Raw genomic sequence first — 13,247 nt, forward strand, 5'->3', positions numbered from 1 at the left:
TATATATATATATATATATATATATATATATATATATATATATATATATATATACATACATGAGCCACTGTGACCGGATCATTAATACTCATGACTCATTGATCCTGTTGCAGCAGTTCTCAAGTAATATTCTAGAGGGGTTTTTGCACCGAGGAACCTTTTCATAGTTCCTAGAACTACTGGCAGAAGTTCCCGCATTTTGCCATGCTAGCACTGCAAGAACTAGGAACCTATTTAGTTCTGGGCACTCTGTTTGGGGGAAACTAAATTAGCTCCTACTTCAGAGTAGGGTCTAAAACAGTTCTATAGGAACTACCAGTGACTTACGTGTAAGCTGATTGGCTAAACGCATACGAAACACTGGCTACCCAGCATTTTTAAAAATCTGTGTCAAAATATTTTCTTCACAAACATTGAAAACGGTGACAACGGCCTGTTGTCTGCAGCGTTTTGTTCTTTTCTCAGCCTTGATGATAACACTGCAAGTGGTCATATGAAATTTAGTCAGATTTTCATGCTCTTTCAATCGCGTAAATTGTGCATTTATATGCCTTAGGGATGCACCGAATGTTTGGCAACCGAAATTGTTCGGCCAAAAATTTCAAAAGAAAAAAAAAAAGCTCTTTCGGTGTTCGGCCGAATAAGCGAAAAGACCAAATAAATTGTGCCGAACAATGACGTGACGCGATCAAATAGAGGTGCGCACTAATGCAGCAAACATGTCGGCAGTGTGGAAGCATTTAAATGTGCCCGAGAAAGATGCAAAAATCATTACAAGCACCAAACAGCGAGAGACTGCTTAGTGTTGCATGTCTCCGATGAAAAGAGGAAGGGGTGGTTGTTGCTGCTTACTGTATGATGATTGAAATCACGAAATGGCTTTATACAATTAGTAAATAATTTGCAGAATGTTATGTTTTCTAATACATGCACGAATTGCATGCATTAAAACAGTGCTGCACGAGCTCGCGGCGTTATTTGCTAGCCAGGGTTCAAGCGCGAGGAAAATCTGTGCTGAAACAGTGATACTCGTCAGTTGCTCAGTAACATTTTTATGACAATTTTTTAAAGGCATGTGACAATGCGATACCTGCGACAAACACCATTTATAAATCTGCTGTTGTCAACAAAAAGAAGCACTGAGGTCTTCCTGCGGGTTTCTGCCCAAATAAAAGCTGAGAAAAAGCAAGAACTCCATCAACATTCATAAATGGTAGTAATTTTTACTGTTGTTCTGTAAAATAAAATAAAAAAGTAAGACAATAATAATGATAATAATAATTACAACAACTCTATTAATACATTTATTATAACATTCACACATAGTGTTCAAATTGGGATCTGTAATATTTTCTAATGTTTTAAAAGAATTCTCTTCTGCTCAGCAAGGCTGCATTCATTTGTACAGTACAAAAATGCATGCCTGATTCAAGAAGGAGGTCTCAAAAATGGCCAAAAAATATTATATTACTAACTTATTAATTTTAGGTTAAATTGTGCTTTGTTGGTATAATGTCTGCTAGAATGTTAAAAAATGTTCAGTGTTAAGTAAATATTTTTTAATTGTTGTTTTGTTATAGATTTTTTCCTTTGAAAAGCAAGACAAAACCGTAAAAAGCACATTTTGGCTATTTAATGTATGCAATCGTGAAAGAAAATTGGTGAAACACATGCAGGAAAAAAACGCGAAAAACTGTGTTCGGTATTCAGTATTTTGTTCGGGTTCGGCCAAGAATTTTCATTTTGGTGCATCCCTATTCCATCTCTGTTATCACAAAACCCTTGACACACGACGAAAACAACTCCGATCATGATGTTCTTCAATCACTGGTTGTTGACGTTTGTAAATGCCGCAAATGAACACATCGTTATCGGCTGCTTCAGAGAAAATTGGTTCTCTAGGAACCACCATGCTGGCTAGTTCCAAGAACTACGTGGTGCGAAATTTAGATTAGGTTCAATCTAGCTTTTTTGGAATAATAGTGATTACCAAAAAAAATTAATTGCACTTAAGCCTTATTATTTCATTAAAAAATGGTTGCAGTACAATGACTACAATGGAAATTTGAAGAGAAGGATTCTCTTGAGGAAAACGGCATCTGCCCAACAACTGTCCAAATCATCACTGAGCCAACCAGTAAATCAATGTAAAACACATAGAGTGCAGGTGTATGTCTCTCAAACATTTTAGCTTCTGCTGTCTGATAAGGACCTGTCTGGAGTGTCTGGAGTGGAGTGTTTAAGTGGTTGTTCACTTAGCAGTGAAGTGGTGGTACTACACCAGATTCCTGGAGAAGATATGGATCTACTGTTTCCTCTCCTCATCCACTCACTCTCAACACTGCCATGTCCCTGCTCCAGAAATACTAAGCTGATAGTTTATTGATATACAAGCCTGAAGGTTTAGCTTTTTTCTTATTTCACAAATAAACTTTAAGGAACCAAAAATGAAATTTCTGGCATTATTTACTCATCCTCGTGCCATTCCAAACCTGTATGACTTTCTTTTTTTTCTGTGCAAAACAAAAGGTCACTCCATTTCCAATTTCCAAACAATTTAGACATGTAAATCACATGGACTTTCATGGTGTTTTTTTTACATTTTGTGAAGCACATTTGGAGCATTATATACATGTACGTTTATAGAAGAAAACTAAAGAGTAAAGGCCAATAATTTAGTGCTGGATGAGAGCATTTAATCCATTTGAAAGAGATCTGCACGCGGCAGCTTTAATAGAGCAGATTGCACAATATGAGAAGTTTAGATCCCTGCCAATAGTTTACCATAAAGCTGCTGTTTGAAGTCTGAGCTCCTCTCCTCCATTAAAAACATCATGTTGAGAGTCGGTGGGGTAATTTGTGTGTTGTTGGAGGATGGCCAGCTCAGCCCAGGCTCAGTATTGTAGTGCTTAGTTTCTGCGCTGGCCCACAAAAATGTCTATAAAGTCAATAAAGGGAAGAGAAAATGAGAGCAACTACACTCTACGAACCACTGCGTGTTTTTCTGATATCTTCTGAGTGTCTGTTTTTGCTTAAATTCATGTTAGGGTGTTTTGAGACAAATATTCCTTTTTTCTTTTTCTTTTTGCAATAGCGAGCATTAGCATAATCATTTAATGAAATTATGAATGTCACTCCAAGCACCACAACTGCTTTTTGTCAACAAACGTTGTGCCAAGTTGTAATTTTTATGCGCTACATTCTCATCTAATTGAAGCCAGCCACAAAAGAAGTAGTTTTTTGGAAATCTAATGAGAAAAGTGAGGTAATGTAAAAAAATATTTTCAAATCCCCAACAGAAGAGGTTATTTGTGGTTAAAAATAGTACTGTTTTGTGACAAAGCAAGACACATGTTCAAATGGAAGGCGTAATAGTGTGACCACAAATACTACACAGCTCTCACTGCAAACATCTCTACTAGAATACTCAGTACTAACTTTCTTAGCTTTTCCCAGAACCCTAATGAGGATGGGGAGAAAATGAGCCTTTTATTTTGTCTATTTGTATATAAACCCATGGCAACCATTGAAGGCACAATTAGATTGACTGACTAAAGTTTTGCTGCCTGGGATCCCATCAGAGGCTGATTTCATTCTTTTTAGCTTGCTGTTTCTAACAATCCATATAAACTGAGACATTCCATATAATATTGAACCAAGATTCCAAGCTAACCAAAACTGTCTGAACTATTAACATCCCACCCAATGGGGTGACGACAGACCGGTGTGGCTGACAGTTTGCAGAGCGCCACACACTTATATGATCTGAGTGTGGTTTACTGTATTAAAACAAAATGGCTCATTTAACAAATCAAATCTTCAAAGGAGTCACTCACTCCAGTGGGCAGGAGAAATGATGAAGCAAATGTTTCCTAAGCAGAATAAATTAAACTAATGGGGCAAACAACTCAAAGAGAGGAACTAGATGCACCTTGCAAAGCAAAGCTGCCTTCACTTTGTGTGTTTACAGTGTGGTTTATGAAGGGTAAAGCCACAAATCAGATGGCTGAAGTTTCATTAGAAGCTCTACCTCTGCATCATTCTTTATGAATTTTAAAGGTTCCTGTTGCCCAATGGAACAAGTGTTTTTTAATATATGAATTTGATGTTGGGTGGTTCTACCAGTCATTTGTGGGTATAAAACACACAATGTGACTGTTACAATCTTATCATGATATAATAGGCTACACTTGAAGGGAAGCTATTTTGAGGAAGATTAAGAGACATCTACAGTTTGGTTACCAACATTCTTAAAAATATCTTCTTTTCGGTTCCACATAAGAAATAAAGTCATTTAGGTTTAGAATGACATGAGGGTTAGTAAACAAGAACATTTTTGGGTGAACTTTCCCTTCAACAAGATACACATATATTACACAAGAAGCAGGGACCCTTAGATTTGAAGCTCTGTTTGAGAACAGAAAACACTTTAATTGTTTTTCCTAGAGTACATTTTTATAGTATACTGTATAGTTGACACTATTTCATTGCTCTGATTAAGAGTGTGAGGACTTGTCAAAAGAAAGACAAAGTATGTGGTGAACACATTAAATGAATGAGCATGAGGGGAGTTAGGTGCTTTATATATTACAACATACTTGCACCTATTTTCATTAACTTGCAATATATGGCATATTTAGCTTGTGAAAATGTTTTCTTTGGCAGGAATTAAATACCATGCTTCATATCATTTGTCACCTTTCTATAATTACCACACATCCTTTTTTGTACATCTGTTTTGATGTAACCTAATACAGCTGTGTAACTTGGACAGTGTTTGATTGTAATTACATTAGGAGCTCTTACTCTGGCAAATTTCAGGATTAAATCGAACAAAAATGTCTTGTTTAAGTTACAGATTTTGTAAATCATGATGAAATAGGTTTTCAGACCTATTTAAAATGAAGCAACATTCGATTTGAGGTAATCAGCTGAGATTAACTGGAGATCTCCCTCTCATTTGAAAAGTGCCAGTGTTTTTCTGTGTTTAAACCTCAAGAGTGTGTAATGTAGGAGAACCGGAGCGAACTGACGTAAGTATCCAAGCAAGTAAAATAGTAAAATACTGAAAAAGTTATTGAGCTTGCTAGCAGTGCTGATAAATGTTCCAAGCATAAAATAACAAAAGTCTAATGAGGCAGTTGAACCTGAAGATAAATGACTTGACCAAAAACAGAACAAATGTGGATGATTGTTGCGAAAGAACGAAAGCAATGAGAAATGTATAGAGACAGACAAAAGCATGCAAGCAGATGACAGCAACCGCAAACATTCAGCACTGGGAATTTTCAATGAAATCAAAAAGCTCGGTACAGTTGCAGCAAATCTTCTTTACAATGATCTATATGTACATTCGAAAAAGTTCTCAATGGCTGTGGATCACGATGCATTTTTAATCCAGAATTGATTTTCCCCCTACATTTCCTCCATCATAGTAGTACATTAATATTTTGAAAGGTTTATTACTAATTCTGTAACAATCTAAAGTGTATTATGGATATTTTTAACGCTTGAACCATTAGTGAATTCCATTTGGTTTGTTGACCCTAATTCCAATGCCTGGGAAATCCTCCATGACCTCTGTCTCAAATCTCAGAGAAACAGAAGAGTTCATTAACTTTCCAAGCAAAGCAGATCATTTTAATAAAACTTTAGAGAAAAGGCCCAGGGTCATCAGAGACCTGCAGGATTATTCACCCTTGATTTTAATTACGGAAGCCTTGCAAAAGCAGAAAAAAAAAAAATGAAACTGAAGAGTGATCTAATGCCAGCTTGACTGAATCACATCCTTTGAATCTGTGATAGTTTCTGTCACAAAACATTTCGCTTTAAAACAACGTATTCAAGCTCACAGATGACTTTTCCTTTTGCACACTGTAATACAGAAGTGTGCACAATATTCTGCAATTAAATGCATCATTTGACCAGCCAACATATCCCAACAGAGCAAACCTCACCAATGAGAGTAATGGGATGCTGAAAGAATCAAGTCTTGTCCACAGGAGAAAGGAAGTGAAAACAAAAAGAAATTCTCTTCCCTCAATAAGGCACATAGCAGGGGGGTTAGCGGAACACACAGTCGGATGATGAATGTCTGTTTGCATTCCACGTCGACAGGAGAATAAAACGAGAGACCAGAGAGGGGTAAATGTCAGTCTGGAGTATGGCAGAATGGATATGTTGGTTAGGTTATGCATTTGTGTAATGCCTTTCCATGCAGAGAATATTATTATATGCTCATTCATCTTTTTTCTTATTCATCAGGTGGAATGTGATCTGTAGTCTGAGAACTGAGAAAACAACACACATTCACTTTTACATTAATTAAATATGTTTGAATTTGCATGAAAACGATATGCCTAAATCAATCAGTCTTCATCTGAAAATTGTAAGGTGTTTTTTTGTTTTTTTTTTATCTGCTGTTTATACTACAGTCTGTACTCATATAAAATACACCACAAAAACAATTTGATTGGTTACATTTACAAACTTTAAAACTAATATTATGTCATATAAACCGATAAATATCACGTTTAAAAAATAAATAAATAAAAATGAAATGCCATGCCAAATGTCTACAATTTAGTTTTAAAAATGTAAATCCAAAATTAAATACACCATAAAAATGTATTTTGTTACATGTCATTTCTAAAATTCAACTTACAAAATTCACGTTCGGATATGTTGTTGTTTTTCTACCTCAGTTTAAAGCTAAATATAAATCAAACTTCTTTACAACCTAAGCTGCCTCTATATAACAGCAGGGTTAATTGCTTTGTTGTGTGGATGTTGTAAATGAGGACCCGTGCATGCGGATGGTATTGCGGGAAAACAAAAACACCTTCTGTTCAGCCTTCGAGTATAACCTTCTCACATGATGCGAAAACATTCCCCACCGTCTTCACTGTCAGATTGATGGATGCTTTTATTTATTTACCTATTTATCTGTTTGGGAAAACAAAGCCTTTAACTTTCAGCACAGACCTAATATTTTACCTAGAGCTAAAGCTGGAAGTAAATGATCCTAAGCCGTCATGGACAGCAGCAGAATGGACCTTGTTATGAGGAGATGCTAAGGTGTGACGGGGGGCTTGTTTGCACAACGCATCTTGCCCCACGGCAAAGTTAGGCGAGAATAGCCTGGCCTTTTTTTCTCTCCTTTCTTCTGGACAGCTCCCAGGTAAGTGTGCTGTCGCCAGCCAGTTGCACACCTGTGGAAAGCTGCTGGCTTATTCCCTCCTGCGTATCTTCCCTTCCTGTCCGTCCTCCCCCTAACCTCAATTCCTCTCACTCATCTGACCTGTAACAAGGATCAGTTCACACCTCTGCTCTGTTTGTTTGGCTTGTCCTGTCAAACCATCCCCCAAATGAATCCCAATAACTCTATGTCAGAAAGATTTAACCTTCCTCCTCCTCCCCCACCCACATCCCTGTCCTTGGGCTGCATGCTGACAGAGACTCATGGGGGTTGAGGTGCACAGGAATGTGAGAATTCTTCCTTTGGACCTACTGACTCCATTTGAGGGGTAACGCATTTTGAATAGTCGCCGGTTCATCTAATTGGTTCCTTTGTGGTACTGTGAATTTCTGTGTAGAAAACAGCCAGCTAATCACTTAGCCGTGGCGTTTTCTGCTTTCCTAAGGAAGTGTCAAGAGATAAGTTGCAGACTTTGGGCCCTTAAGACCAAACCCAGTCGCTCTTTTCGCCCATGGTGTTTAGAATCAGTACCCTTCATACCTTTGCAGGCCTTTCTGTGAGAGATGGGCTTAGACATGTCTCTGTAGTAGCCCTCCTTGCAGTAGTGGCAGTGGCGACCCGCCGTATTGTGGCGGCAGTTCAGGCAGACTCCTCCGCTTTTCCTCCTGGAGAGTTTGTAAAGCTCCATGTTGAAACGACAGCGCCTCGCATGGAGGTTACAGTTGCATGCTACGGAAAAGGAAACCAAGAAGATGCATTCGTTTAAATAGCATATCCTCTGTCACAGAGGTTCTCCAACATTTCAAGCCAAGTACAATTAAATCAGAATATCCAAATTCCAACTAGTCACATTTTTTTTTCCATTTGGTTTGAGCGCAAATTTAATATATATGGTGTTTAAACCATCATCAGTGTGAAAGGGCAAAACAATACAATATAATATTTAAATAGTACAACAATGCATTTTAAAGTGTGTACATGTTATACTCATCAAGGCTGCATTTATTTGTGCAAAAATACAGTAAATCAGTAATATTGTGAGCTAATTGTTAAATTTTAATAGAAAGTGAATAGAAAGTTCAAAGGAACAAATAGTGATTTGAAATAGTACATTTAGTCACTTTTGATCAATTTAATGCATCCTTGATGAATAAAAGTATTAATTTCTTTCAAAATAATAAAAAAAAATACTGACCCAAACTTTTGAATGGTAGTGTATTTCGAATATTCAAACACAAAAAAATAATTATTTTTGAAATTAGTAAAATAGTTCATTTTGTTGGTGTTACCTCAGTGAATGACAAATAACACGTTTCACTTAAAAAAAAAAAAAAACATTTTACCAAACCACATGCACATTTTCAGATTACCATTATCTATAATATACCATTATTATCTGAGTGAGCTATTTACTAGAGATTTAGAAACGCTAAGTTATATTAAACTTTGTAAATTACACAATGTTTATGAGTACCACCTGTAGGCGCTCCACGTCACTGCCCGTATTTAATCACATGATTAAAGTATATCTTATCTTGTGTCAAGAATAAGGAGAAGTTTTCTAATCACTATGCAGTAGAGATACAGGCCTCAGTTTGACAGCTATGTCTTTACCAACTGCAGCAAATTAAGTGTCAGGGAATTAACTTCTGATAATGAGGTCAGCTTCTGAGCTTTTTCTCTGACCAGGCCTGCTCTTTCCCAATGATGCCAAGCAATATCAGACAAGGCCTCCAATTACCATTTCATTCCCAATCCTCACCATGCACAGGAAGATGTGCTCTTGCTTGTTTACTAATGAATAAAGTTGCTGCCACCAAGTTTAATTACTGTCTGATGTTTATTCATGACTGGTTTGTGTGCAGACATGTTCTCTTTCATGGGTGAGACATTGGTGTGGCTCCTCCTCATGTATTATTCAACAATAAATCCCAACCCTCCTACCAAAATGCTTTGGGCTGTTCAAGCACAGACAACTGTTGGCAAGGCATAGCTGATGCACTTCAACAGAGTGTTTATTTGGTCTGATGCTAGGAGACTTCAAGACAAAATAAGCATTTTGATGAGAGGGCATAACAGCTTACAAAAGCAAATGCAGTAACTTCACCAAGACTGGAACTAAAACAATGACTTTTTTTTTTACTGATTTAATAGCCTATCATTTTTCAAGCTTTGTTTTTATGAAAATGGTCTAAAACTTCTTAATGCCAAGGACCCCCAAATATGATGAACCCCTTGCGCTCCATTTATTCAGTGGTAAAAAAGAGAAAGTGCAAAAACATGTTTGCAAATATTTGTATTTTAATTATTAAAGTATGACCAGAAAAATATTTGCTTTGTATTTATAGCACCATAAACCAATCCTTAACCCATATTAAGTCCATGTACTTACATTGTAATACTCAGCATCTTCTTGTGAAAGTACACTGCAAGTGCACGTAATGTAAAATAAAATGCAAGTATATTTGTACAGTTTTTTCATAAGTATTGTTCCAACGCATACACAGAAAATATTTCAATATTTGTATATATTCAATATATAATTTGAGTTGTTAACAGAAAATAAAATGATCACAATTAATCTCTTGATTTCATTCTTTCAGAAAATAGTAATGATGTAAATAATTTGTGGGTATTCATTTGATTGATATATTTTTTTTTTCCTTGCAGGGTCATATTCCTTTCTAATTATTTTGCACCTTCTGATTTCAAGGAACAATCAGAGATTGTGTTTCTTATTTTAACACTTAGTCTGTTTGTGTTAGTCACTTGTGTACAATGTCATCTAGTTGGTAAAGAGTGACTCTTTTTTTTTTTGGCAAAACTCCACTTAGTATCTCCCAAAATACTCATGGCTCATCTCCACAGATTTTCCACTTGCTGCCAAAAAAATGTAAACTTGGAATAGGTTTTTCGAGATGCCTGCAGGACATAAAGAATGATAATTTGGCCTGTCCTAGAAGTGTCTCCTCTTCAAACTTACTGCATGCACGGCTTGTTTGCTTTCAAACAGGCACACTGTTGGTATTAATTCTGCCTGCTTGTTTGGATCCCAGTGGAAACTGATCCTTCCTACCCTCTAGCTATGGATTATTCACTTTTGCTAACAAGGTAAATGCAATCCACTATGCAGCCCCTGGCCTCTTTCAATTTCTACAGACTTGCTGAACTTATTGATAAACAGAAAATCCAAGTTGTTTTATCTGAAAATTAAAAAAGTACCACATTTTATAACTTTTTCAAGACACAAAAAAATCCTCATATTGCTATTGGACAGACATAAAACTGAGAAAACTAATCACAACAGTATGTTTTACTAAAGTAATGAGAAAAATCTGTTATTACAATGACATCACCCGAAAACCTTTCAGCTATATTCTTTCTTTCTTCGTAACATGATTTAAAACAATCTGTGGTAAAAGAAGTGATGTTTTATATGGATTGGGCAGCATGCACTGTTTTAGATTGTAATTTGTTGCAGTTGTTACAATCAATGCATCCTATGAAAAGAAGGAACAATCAGAGATTGTGTTTCTTATTTTAACACTTAGTCTGTTTGTGTTAGTCACTTGTGTACAATGTCATCTAGTTGGTAAAGAGTGACTCTTTTTTTTTTTGGCAAAACTCCACTTAGTATCTCCCAAAATACTCATGGCTCATCTCCACAGATTTTCCACTTGCTGCCAAAAAAATGTAAACTTGGAATAGGTTTTTCGAGATGCCTGCAGGACATAAAGAATGATAATTTGGCCTGTCCTAGAAGTGTCTCCTCTTCAAACTTACTGCATGCACGGCTTGTTTGCTTTCAAACAGGCACACTGTTGGTATTAATTCTGCCTGCTTGTTTGGATCCCAGTGGAAACTGATCCTTCCTACCCTCTAGCTATGGATTATTCACTTTTGCTAACAAGGTAAATGCAATCCACTATGCAGCCCCTGGCCTCTTTCAATTTCTACAGACTTGCTGAATTTATTGATAAACAGAAAATCCAAGTTGTTTTATCTGAAAATTAAAAAAGTACCACATTTTATAACTTTTTCAAGACACAAAAAAATCCTCATATTGCTATTGGACAGACATAAAACTGAGAAAACTAATCACAACAGTATGTTTTACTAAAGTAATGAGAAAAATATGTTATTACAATGACATCACCCGAAAACCTTTCAGCTATATTCTTTCTTTCTTCGTAACATGATTTAAAACAATCTGTGGTAAAAGAAGTGATGTTTTATATGGATTGGGCAGCATGCACTGTTTTAGATTGTAATTTGTTGCAGTTGTTACAATCAATGCATCCTATGAAAAGATTAAATTAAGCAAGATTTGATAGACTGTCAATATATATATAATATATATATATATATATATATATATATATAAAATATATATTTTTTTTTCTCTCATGAGCATAACAGTTTGAAAACACTGTTGTGGCATCACTATGAACTTGAAAGAGCTCAACTGAAAGGAAATTGCACTGTCAACATGTGAGGCTATTGGTAGTAGTATATTTGGCTCACACTGCTTCCTCTTGCCCTCAGTCATGAAATAACCTCAACACACAGGGCAGCTGGGAAAAGCTGTTTCAGTATCTCATCTGGTTTCCTCATGATTGAGATTGTGATTGTTGTGATATGACCCTGTCTGTATGAACACACACAAAGCATACTGCCTCCTCGCACCTGCTTTTTTTACAGGCGTGAGGATTCAGGGTGGTTGCCTCTCAATGGGCGCAAACACAAAGCGGCTGTACATTATGTCGTCCCCCCACAACCAACTCACTGTCAGACACATTTTGTTTCACTTCTACAGCTTGAGATCTGCTCGTTTTGCCCTTTGACACCCACTCTCACACCTTGTTCGGCCTGCATGCTTCCCTGTATCTTTGAAGTGCTTTCAGACTCACTAATCTTGTCTTGTCATCTGCCTTAAAAGCATGATCATAATTTAAATGTTGCCTTATGTGACAGAGCAAGATTACAGAAGCTTTTGGAAGTGGGAGGAAAAGCTCATCCCTATGGTGGTACTTCCTAACCACAGAATGGAACAGCATCTGTCCTTACAGAATGAAAGATTATAGTCGTTCAACCAGGCTGGTGAATGCAGAATACTCACAGAGGATGAAACCCCTCATCAGTGAACCGACAAAACAAGCTATTCACACTTGTAGCTACACATCCACTTAGCCGATAAACTCCAGGCAGAGATAAGGGGGTGAGATGACTCTTCTGATTGGCCGGGTTGAGGAGAAAGCCAAACCAGATGCGTTTTGTCTCCGTCCCCTCTTTAGTTCAGCTCAGCTCACTGAGAGGCTGATAAACACGTACAGCCGTGAGGAAAGAGTGTAAGGTGATAGCTTTCGAGCGCAGTTAATTGGTTTTTACTGCCTTAAGAATGTTCTTAGAAGAGTGTTAGAATCTTGATTTTGTTGTGCTTGTTATTTGTTAGAACCTTCTTTTTTTTCATTTTTAGGGAAAGTTCGAAGAGACTTCTTTTAAAAACATTTTAAAAAAATCTTATACCGATATAAAACTTTTGAGCCGTGATTGGAATGATTTTAAATCTCGATCTAACCTCAAAATGATCTCAAAGTAAAAAGAGGTGCTAAAGTCTGATTTTGGGGTGGCTGTGCTTTAAATTAAATGATTATAATCTTAATACAAGTGATGAAGGATTTTGAATGTCTGACAGTAATCAGTGTTGAGTACTACTGTAAGGTTAACCCTGCCTGCTTTAAATGTTTCTAAATGATTAACTGTTGAAAGCATTAGACATTTAGAAAAGTAATCAAATGTAATCAGTTACATTACTTTAATAATGCAACTGAAAAGTTACACAACTTATTAAATTTTAAATATAACTTTTCCAAAATGATAACATTTCCAAAGTAACCTTCCCAACACTGACAATAAGTGAGGAGATTAATGCTAATTCTCTTACACTCTTTGAAACAGTGTGCTGTATAAACAGTGTCAGACTAGAGGCCATTGGTAATTCTCTTCAGTTATCAGGGATATCAGTCCAGCACTCAACACTATTGGCCTT

General features: G+C 36.5%; 1 protein-coding gene across 2 annotated transcripts in view; it reads right to left on the minus strand.

Moving 5' to 3' along the window:
* LOC107555375 (netrin-1) overlaps nt 1-13,247 on the minus strand; it is a 59,702-nt gene that overhangs the window by 18,569 nt on the left and 27,886 nt on the right. For both annotated transcript variants that reach the window (XM_016238138.1, XM_016238137.1), the window contains exon 2: nt 7,739-7,927. In XM_016238138.1, the coding sequence (XP_016093624.1) occupies nt 7,739-7,927 (189 nt within the window). The remainder of the gene's footprint in view (nt 1-7,738; nt 7,928-13,247) is intronic.

The sequence above is a fragment of the Sinocyclocheilus grahami genome, unplaced genomic scaffold (assembly GCF_001515645.1).
Source record: "Sinocyclocheilus grahami isolate Dianchi unplaced genomic scaffold, SAMN03320097.WGS_v1.1 scaffold533.1, whole genome shotgun sequence".
Lineage (NCBI taxonomy): Eukaryota > Metazoa > Chordata > Actinopteri > Cypriniformes > Cyprinidae > Sinocyclocheilus > Sinocyclocheilus grahami.